This window comes from Sabethes cyaneus, chromosome 2 (genome assembly GCF_943734655.1).
Source record: "Sabethes cyaneus chromosome 2, idSabCyanKW18_F2, whole genome shotgun sequence".
NCBI classification, from domain to species: Eukaryota; Metazoa; Arthropoda; class Insecta; order Diptera; family Culicidae; genus Sabethes; species Sabethes cyaneus.
In genome coordinates this window covers 36,858,346-36,868,942 of record NC_071354.1, presented here as the reverse complement: position 1 = coordinate 36,868,942, position 10,597 = coordinate 36,858,346, and the positions used below count along the sequence as shown (strand labels likewise).

At 39.3% G+C, this 10,597-nt stretch overlaps 1 protein-coding gene across 2 annotated transcripts; it reads left to right on the top strand.

The window, feature by feature from the left end:
* The first annotated feature begins 4,137 nt into the window (after positions 1-4,137).
* Positions 4,138-10,597, top strand: LOC128736875 (luc7-like protein 3). 2 transcript variants are annotated; one of them, XM_053831374.1, is made up of 8 exons: positions 4,138-4,472; positions 4,535-4,897; positions 4,961-5,166; positions 5,231-5,371; positions 5,431-5,654; positions 5,717-5,885; positions 9,761-10,088; positions 10,161-10,597. In XM_053831374.1, exons 1-6 carry the CDS (start codon positions 4,371-4,373, stop codon positions 5,749-5,751), a joined length of 1,071 nt encoding a protein of 356 aa, XP_053687349.1. In that variant the 5' UTR covers positions 4,138-4,370; the 3' UTR covers positions 5,752-5,885; positions 9,761-10,088; positions 10,161-10,597. The 2 variants fall into 2 exon arrangements, with proteins under 2 accessions (XP_053687349.1, XP_053687348.1); XM_053831373.1 differs by having other exon boundaries at positions 9,761-10,597.

Genomic DNA, 10,597 nt, shown 5'->3' with positions numbered 1-10,597 from the left:
ATTTTTATTACGACAGACTTCGTAGCCAACTGTTAGATTACAGGACAATTGCAGGGTCAGTTGCTACGATCCTATCCAGCTTTTTACGAGCCATAATTGCGGACGTGTTCGTAACATTTGAACAGCATTTTTGACATTTCAGCAATAGACCAAATCAAGGTGACGTCATCTGGCTGATACTGGCGCCCTTGTTTACAAATAGACCGCAGAGTCCAAAAAAGTTTCAGCTGTTAAACGGCAAGTTTGTTGTTTAAACACCATTAGGACTAAATTCAAAACGCCCTTATGCCTGTAAAATGTTAAAACACACGCTGCATTCGCTATAAACGAAAAGGAAAATTTTCCAAAATGTAAACAAGGGCGCCAGTACAGTGGACCCCCGTTCATTTGAACGACTCCTCATGCAAACTAACGGGGTTACTTTTTAATTTGAACAACTGGCCACTCTAAATATGCTGAAACTGGCCGCCCTGCTCTTTGTTGTTATTTTGATGGTTTGATTTAGTTGGCAGTTGCAATCAGTGAATAATTCATTCTCCGATCGGATTTCCATCATAATCGTCGGATGGAAAACAGATTAAGCACGCTAGGTCAGTACAAACAAGTCATGTTTATGTGCATTGTGTGCATAAGCGAATGATGTCATGTTGAGAATGACATTTGAACCATTTTTAATTTGCACGTCGTGCAAACCAACGGGGTTCAAATTAAAAAGTGTTCAGATTAAAAACGGTCAATCGAACGGGGGTCCACGGTATCTGTCAATTGACGGTATGATGATTTGGTCTATATATCGCAAGTTCCGTTGGTTTACTGAAATGTCAAAAATGTTCAAATATTACGAACACATTTGCCATTATGGCACAGACATCCATTCAGGAGCAAAATTTTCGGGAATTCTTGGATAAAATTTCAAATTAAAATCACCTAATATGCTAGCGACACCACCACTATAGTTTCCCAACTAAATGATTCTTTTGATTTGCACACTGACAACTTTTGGCTCCTCTGGCGCCAGTATATATGGACCATATGCGTTATGCTACTGTTTTACCTGACTCACTGCGAATATACGTGTTATTGAAATAAAACGTCACCATGCGTTTTATTCGTTTATAACGCATATACACTCAACCCCCGCTAATATGAAAAACAGCTCGTTCAGATTGGGCGAGTTCATTTTTAATCTGAATATTTGGTAACTCTATTCATTTTCACATACGCGTAAGACGCGCACCCTATGAGCTTGTTGTTTTGATTTGACGAAAACAAACGTTTTGAAAACATTTCAAACATGCGCGAATTCTAAACGTTCGGTTTGTAGAAGACGAAATTGGTTCGGCAGTTTCGACTAAAATGGTCTATTTTGAGTGCTGGAGAGAGGTAAGTTGCATATGAGCTTTATTGCCAAAGCTCCTGAGCAAGAGGAAACGCATTAAGATTTTTTGCTTTTTTTTAATTTACCGGTCAACTTTAACGTCAATTGTGTGTGACGCTTGATCGGTTTTTAATGTGAACGCATTCATACCACCGGGGTACAGATTAAAAATGTTCAGACTAAAGAAGGTTATACCAACGGGGGTACACGGTACAGCTAATATCGATAACAAACGATTTTTTATAAGTTGTGCTTTTGTTATTGCATTTAACTTGTAAGAAGTTGCATAAATAACAATTCAGTATCACAATACAATTATTGCGTACTACTACTGTTTTACCTGACTCACTGCGAATATACGTGTTATTGAAATAAAACGTCACCATGCGTTTTATTCGTTTATAACGCATATACAGCTAATATCGATAACAAACGATTTTTTATAAGTTGTGCTTTTGTTATTGCATTTAACTTGTAAGAAGTTGCATAAATAACAATTCAGTATCACAATACAATTATTGCGTACTACTAGCTCTTGCAATATAACGTTTAAGTACGTTATTTTTAGTGATCAAAATTAACGATATTTTCGATACAAGGGCGATATTTTTCGAAACCTTTCGAACCAACACGATCCCGCGAATACAACGCATATTCGCAGTGAGTCAGGTAACACAGTAGCTCTTGCAATATAACGTTTAAGTACGTTATTTTTAGTGATCAAAATTAACGATATTTTCGATACAAGGGCGATATTTTTCGAAACCTTTCGAACCAACACGATCCCGCGAATACAACGCATATTCGCAGTGAGTCAGGTAACACAGTAGCGCCAGAAGCTAGCAGTTGTGAGTTTAGTGTTGAATTTTATGCGCCTTTAGCGACACCATCACTATCCAGCTTTTTGCGAGCCATAATGGCGGACGTGTTCGTAATATTTGAATAGCCTTTTTGACATTTCCCTAATACATCGCACATTTTCTTTCCGCGCGTTCACGGTATAGAACTAAAGGAATGTACGGAAAGAAAACGTGCGATGTATCCAGCTTTTTGCGAGCCATAATGGCGGACGTGTTCGTAATATTTGAATAGGCTTTTTGACATTTCCCTAATACATCGCACGTTTTCTTTCCGCGTGTTCACGGTAGAACTAAAGGAATGTACGGAAAGAAAACGTGCGATGTATTAGGGAATTGTCAAAAATGCTGTTCAAATATTACGAACACGTCCGCCATTATGGCTCGTAAAAAGCTGGATTGAGGAATTGTCAAAAATGCTGTTCAAATATTACGAACACGTCCGCCATTATGGCTCGTAAAAAGCTGGATAGTTTCCCAACTAATTTGACATAAGTTTTATCCAAGTGGGGACCGTTCGCGAGGTATATGCAATCGTGTATGCAATAAAAGAGTTTTTCTTATTTGTACCATTATTGTGATTAACGTATTAATTCAAAAAACAAAGTTGAAAATCCTAAAACTTGATTTTTGCATATCATAACTCAATGCATGTCAATTGCCTGTGGACACACGGCGTTAGTGAAAAAATCATTCCTTTTGGTGAATGCTGATTTTTTCAATCCAGCTTTTTACGAGCCATAATGGCGGACGTGTTCGTAATATTTGAACAGCATTTTTGACAATTCCCTAATACATCGCACGTTTTCTTTCCGTACATTCCTTTAGTTCTACCGTGAACACGCGGAAAGAAAACGTGCGATGTATTAGGGAAATGTCAAAAGCCTATTCAAATATTACGAACACGTCCGCCATTATGGCTCGCAAAAAGCTGGATAACTGAATGTAGCTCACTAGAATGCATAGTGACAGTAAAACGCGCGCAAATTCAAAATCAACCTTTGGATATATATCGTATATGTAGGTAACAAATATCTCTGGGTGCCAAAGGGTCGGACACTCAGCACATTGTGCCGCGGCACTTCAGAGATATCAAGCGGCACACCTCCGGTTCAATTTTACATATGAAATAGGAGCACTGCCAGTTGTCAAAATCGTCTCGCACGGATGCCAGATCTATCAGATTATAATACCGTCAAACAGACCGAGCGAGGGTTATTTTTTGTTGGAGCAGCATTGGAAAATGAACTCGCACTCGTTCTGTTTGACAGTTGGCTTATTCGCCCTTTTCAAATGTTGGTCGACAACTAATAATTAGTATTATCAATTTCCCACCTTTTCGTACGCGATGAATTATAACCGTCGCGGGCGAAACCAGCGGGGGCAAATATCGTTTATTTTGTCAAGTAAATCAATAGCTTACGTGCTAGACAAGCATATTATTGTCAATTGCAAGGAAAATTGTACCATCCAAAGTGCGATATCGCTCATAAGAGTGCTATTTTGCATTAAATCGTTTCGGTATCTTCGGCGTACTTATTGCTTGGAAGATAATGAAAAAGTGCGCCGAAAATACCGAAGCGATTTAATGCAAAATAGCACTTTTATGAGCGACATCGCACTTTGGATGGTACAATTTTCCTTGCAATTGACAATATATACTTATAAGTTACATACAGCCAAGCAGATTCTATCTGCGACGATTTCAAGCTATCAAAAAAGTGAGCAGCGCCTTTTGTTGCCAAAGAAACGGGAAATAGAACTTGTGTTTTAATTTCAGTGTTGCCTCTGGATTTGGTGGATCGATTTTTGGGTAAAATCATTTGAGCGTGTATAATGTACTGTGGCTTTTTATTGAAATTCATCGCAAAAAGAAAATTCTGATTGCTCGTCATAAAGAAAAAATCACGCGTATAAATTCGTGACAAAAATTACTGTTTTATGCGAGTGAAAACTATTTAAAACGGTATAAAAGTGTGCTTAATGCGGCGTTGAATCGCTGGTGATAGTTTAAAACCGGAAAGAACGTTGTGCCGTTGCATTTAGAGGGAGAAAATTCACTCCAAAGAAACGTCTGTACAATATCGACGGAAGCCATATTCGCTGCGAGATACTTTAAATCAAAATATTCAACAATGGTGGACTGTGCTAGGCAACTGCTGGATGAGTTGATGGGACGAAATAGGAATTTGGATCCTTCGATGAAGAGCAAAGAGCTAAATTGGGAAGATGAAGAGGTATGAATTGCTAACTGAATACAAAACTACGAAATGCACGAAATACACATTCTTTTTTTTAGTTCTGCCCTTATTTCATCGTAAAGTTTTGTCCGCACGATCTGTTCGTTAACACCCGGGCGGACCTCGGGCAGTGTGGTAAATTGCACGACGAAGAGGCTAAGAAAATGTACGAAAATACCAAGCCGGGTCGGAAGAAGCTCCAGTACGAGGAGGATTTTTTGCGCTTCTGCAGTAACATGATCAACGAGGTCGATAGGAAGATAGTTAAAGGTAAGCAAAGACTTCTTTTGATGAACAGTAAACTGGAGGGACGGCCACTGTCCAAGCAGCAGGAGCAGATCAACACGATGAACGAGAAAATTAACAAACTGATGCGTGAGGCGGAGGAAGCCGGCATCCGGGGAGATGTGGAACAGGCGCAGGTAGGAGTGTTGCTCTTGTTTTGAGGGTTGTAAGTTGCTAAATTTTGTTATTTGTCCTAACAGGGGCTGATGCAAATGTGTGATCAGCTGAAGGAAGAAAAAGATGCGCTGGTAAAACAGCACGAATCAAACGGTTGGTCAGTTACGGCGGAAATAGCTGCTGCACAGGAGAAACAAATGGAAGTATGCGAGGTTTGTGGGGCGTTTCTCATTGTGGGTGATGCCCAGCAACGAATTGATGACCATTTAACGGGAAAGCAGCATTTAGGGTAAAATAGTGAGATTTACTATAACTGCTAACAACGGTTAATACCAAAATTTGTTCTCCGTTAGATATTCTAAGCTGCGAAAAGCTGTGGAAGAGATGGTTGAAGCGAGACGAAAGAGTGTCCCGAGAACAGAGGACCGTTCGACGAGACGAGATGAGGTTCGAGTCGATCGACGTGACCGTCATCGCGAAGAACACAGGTCTAGGTGAGTATCATGTTATTTAATAAAATTGAATCAGTTTTGATCGAAGAGATTCGTTACAGGGAGCGCGACGACCGTTTTAAACGCGACGATAGGCGAAGAGATCGTCGTGATTATCGAGACCACCGGGAACGACCGGATCATGGTGGTCGCTATGAGCGACGTGACCGAGAGCGACCGGACAGAGATCGAGGTGACCGGGAACGGGGCAATCGAGGAGAACGTATGGACCGAGAGCGGATCGACCGGGAGCGAGGAGGTGATCGCGATCGTCATCACAAGCGATGTAGGTTTTTTTTAACTGTCGTTGGTTTACGATTGGAAATAAATAAAAGACGTTTTTTGCAGCCGAACGTCACCGCAGTCGAAGTCGTAGCTTTTAAAACTCGAATCAGGCGTTTATAATGCTATTGGTGGAATTTGCTTCGCGTTTAAAAACAACTTTTCAATAGAGGTATCCCAAGCTTCACAAAATAAAAAAAACTAGACCAATATTATTAATTCATCATCATTTAAGGTAAGTCTATTTGTACAATATCATATTTCTAATCTTTTTTTTATTTTCTTTCATTACCAAATGTTGTTTTATATATCATAACATGTTGAAATCGAGAGTAGATATTTGAAATCTGCGACCGAGAGGAAGTATAGAGTGTATTTTTCACACTTCGGTTGAAAGTCGACTCAGTATTAATAGTGATGAAATGTTTTGGTTCAATGGGAATCTCTATCTCAGGTTAGTGTGGTTAGATTGGAACAAAATCTGTACTTCGGTTGATGTTGCAGGCGAATAGTTGCGCTCAATCTGCAGGCTGCATTTCGAGGTTTCATCAGCGCCGTTCCGCTTTAGAAAGACAGGTGCTGTATTACACATCAGGTATACAAATTATGTATAGTTTTGTTGAAAATCTTACAAAAAAGTTGGTCAACTCTAGGTATTTTACAGTTGTCGTTTGTGGCGAGCATTTCTCGAACGATCAAAACCATTGTTTTGCAAGGTATTTACAAAATGTCTTAGCCAGTTTAATTGCAGTAGACATGTATTATTAAATTTATAGTTTTCGTACTGTGCGACAATGTTCGATCGACAGAGAAAGAGAATGCAGTTTAAAACTGTGTGAAGCAAGGATTCTGCCAATGAGGTATACATTACAGACACCCCAAAACTTGATTTTCATTCATAATCCAAAAAAAGACAGTTCAATTCTCTTTCTTCGACGCGAACGGAGGCTTCTTTTTGGCCGGCAAGCATGTGATAGCAGTTTCCAACTGATCAGGTATTTTCTACTTCCCTGGGTGGTCACTTTAACTGGTGCTTCTGATGTTTTCTAAGCTTTTAACGGTTGTACAACATGTTGGGAATATCGTTTTTTCGGTTTTTCTACGCGAGAGTTTGATTTTATTTTCAACGATTGCCGGTTGTATGTAAATGTTGAAGAAACAAATCAAAGTAGCAGGCGATTTCATGTTCATTCGTTTTTAAGTTCTGTTACCTAGATATTATTCCTTAGTTACTATAATAAACTACCAACGGATCTGACGGTGTATTGTTAGCGGCAAAGCATGGAGAAGAAGAACTGAACTGAATCAATTTAGCTGGAAAATGCTACAGCTGTGGACCTTTCAAACAGTAACGTTCATTCTGTCCGAAGGCAAAGAAGTAAACTGTGCGGGCAAATGCAGCGGAAATTGCGCTTCCGGGAAACAGAGGTGCTACCTGGTAACAAGCTGGAATGGATTTTGGACTCTGGAGTTACTAGGCATATGATGAAGGAGTTTAATTATCCTCTGTCAGAATGTTGCCTGCCCCGGTAACTATCAAAAGTGCAAATGATGATGAAAGAATGCAAGGCATTAAGGAAGGAACCTTTACAGGAAAAATGATAACGGGAACAGGGAAAGTGACATTGAAAATAAGCTGCATGTTCCTAGTAAGTGTCCAAGTCATGTATTAGCTGCTGGTGGGGTCCAAATTCGTTAGTTACCCTATAACTCTGTTTCTAACCACTTTCTTAAAAGTAGGAGTGAAAATACAGTTTTTGTCAGATCGTACACTCCTTACCAAAGATGAAGTGCTCATCGGCGAAGCGATTTTATCATATCTGCACGGAAGAAAAGCTGGTACGTTTACCCATCTGTAGAACAAGACCCGCCACTATAAGACCGTTGCAGAGGGTGCTTAAAGACGTTGCGTTTGTAGAAAAATCCCGCCTTCAGCACACGGTGGGTTTCAGCATTTTGTTTCGTTTGTGGGCCATTACACTCACTGTCGTGTATATTACGAAGCCAAAAGATGAGGTGTTTGATTACTTCAAGGTGTATGAAGCAATGTCGACGGTGAAGTTTTGAGTCAAGATTGCTAACCTTCGTTGCGACTTGGAACGAGAGTTTTTTAGTAAGCAACAATTGATGTTCTACGAGCAGCAAGCAGTACAGGTGGAATCCACAGTTGGTTACACTACCCAACACAACGGAGTAGCTGAAAGAGCATTCAGTTTAGAAAAAGATGCGAACTATGCTAATAGAATCGGGCACCAAAATATTTATGGGATGAAGCTGTACTGAATGCAGTCTAGAGTCCTATGTAGTAAACCGAAGTCCGCCGGAAGCTCTTTCAAACAAAACTCCAGCAGAATTGTGACATGGTGAAAAACCTGTGTTTGGTTGCACAGCTTATTCCTAGATTCCAAAACAAAAACAAGGAAAAATTGGATGCAACTGGACAGCGATGTGCAATGCTATGCTCCATTCAGGCCGTCCATGATGTGCGGCTTAATGAGGTAGAACTCCCACTTAAGCAGATCGTCGATAAGGAGTTCTCTGGCAAAATAGTGATTCCTTAGGACCATGTGAGCACCCATACCGTGAGCTCATAGGAAGCCTGCCGTATCTATCTTATGCTAGGAACAAGGCCGGACCTTTGCTATGTTGTTGGCTATCTATCGAGATTCCAGGATGTAGCAGGATCGGAGCACTGGAAGCACGTAAAACTGCAGAACTACGTACAGCAGTAAAAGCAATATTTCGAAGAAACAAGAGGAGTTGCAGACGATGAACGATGGTGGTACGCGGAAAGTACTGTTTCAGGATGGAGAAAGAGTTGTAGTTCGAAATTATGGTAATCCGTGGGTCCCAGCTATTCGAGTTGTTTTGGGAAAGCGTAACTATCGTGTATAATTTTGACACGCGATATGAGCCGTTTGAGCTTGGATATTAGTGAAGCCGTAAAGACACTTGGTGATGAAGGGTTAGAAGTTAGCAGGTTTGCTTGAAGTTTTTGAAGACTAAAATATATAGAAGAAATAAATCCTGTTATACCGTTGATATAAATAAATAAACCGTAGTATAGAACCGTTGAGCCGCATCGTGAAATAACGCGACATTACAATAGGAAAGGTTTCAAGGTAGTGATCTAACGCTTTCAGCTGGCGCTTGCGATAAGTAAATACAGCTCAGATCCAACTTTTCACCATAAAACGATTTAAGTCCAATGTTGTACAATCCTTAAAAGCGGTTTCTTGGGTTTCTGAATGGGGTTCCCTAGTGATGATAGTACGTTGACCGGTCTGCAGTTGCAACAGTTCGCCCAATAGATTGGAATCATCCCCAAGGAAGAGACTATCGAACTAAAAACGGTCTTACGCCCCCTCGACGCCGCTTAAAAGATCGCACGATATGCTGAGGTAATTTTGTTTTTGACTTTGCCTAAAACAATTTGTCGTGTTCATTTCATTCAGGATGGAATGGCCCACACGTATGATAACAGAGAGCTTTAAACCATCACAGCTCTTGTTGCTAGAAATATGAACTGCTGATATCGATATCGAGGTAAATTAAAACAAAACTATATGCATTTTTAAACCACTGTAAAAAAACATCGGCCGACCGCTGCTGCATCTTGATAAAATACACCAATTTGGCCTCTTCTGCCGAAGGCTGTTCTAAGTTGTCTCCGCATATACAAGGTATTTGATTAAATATATTATAAGTCAGCAAAGATTCTGCAGGCATAACTGCTAAGGTATAATTAAAAAAAACTAAACCAATCATAAATATCATCACACGGAAAAAATACACAATCATTTCAAGAAACATAATTCGACGAAAAAGGTATTTATTGCATATTGATAAGATGTATTTTCAGTTTCGGTGTATTTTTGGTACTGTGCATTTAGACATTTCACGATGGAATGAAAAGTGTATTTGTAGTATTTGAGTATTTATTCAAACAAAAAAAAAGTTGAAACAAAATTCATCTTTTTTTCTTCGTTCAATTAACGCTTTTCAAATCATCCAACTACGGTTACAGTTGTCGAAGCTCGCATAAATCCTGCATTGTTACGTAAAAAATCTATCATGAAAAATATTTCTGTTTGCTTTCGCTTCTTACAGATCGCATCGCTTTCTTCAGCATTCAGTCCAGTGGTATCCACAGCAGCAGCGCTCAGTGTAACGAACCATAATTCAGTTTTAGTTTTACTCTTTAGATGCGCTAGACACAATGTGAAGCACATACAATTATACAAAAGTAAAATAGCAATATGATTAAGAATCACACTTGTTCGTTCGTACGATTAAAAACTGTATTGTGACAATAGTGCATCCCCCGGGCAAGCAAGTCTGTGTTGATTGTTGCTTATCACGCTTACGGAACCATTACAACATTACAATGTCATCAACGAATGCAGTAATTTTACTCCCGGATAAACATCAATAACAGGTACCGTGTGTTTTTAATATCCCACTATTATATCCACAACAGTGACTATTGTTTATCTATAATAAACAAAAGGCGACAACAGTTAATCGTCTTCAGCACTTAAGACAGTTGATGTGATGTCGGTTTTCAACTCTGTAGCTAAATAGACTTTATCCAATTGAATATTTCAATAAACGAACTTTCTTCGTTTCATACCATACAACACAAGTTTCTACTTCCATTGTAAATTTTGTATACACTGAACGTTTTCTTACCTCTTAGGTTACAATTTGAATTTGTCTCAAAAAAAAACTAAATATTTCGAATTATCAATCTACATCAATAACACAAAATGTAGAGGTTACAAAATATTAACATATTGAACGAATAGTCAATAAGTTATTTGACGCACTTTCTGATGTACCACAACATTGTTTCTGAGAATTTTTCTAACACCATATCTTTACGGACACTGGCAATAGTAAATGTCATGAACACGTCAAATTACGGAACTTAATAAAAGCAACAAA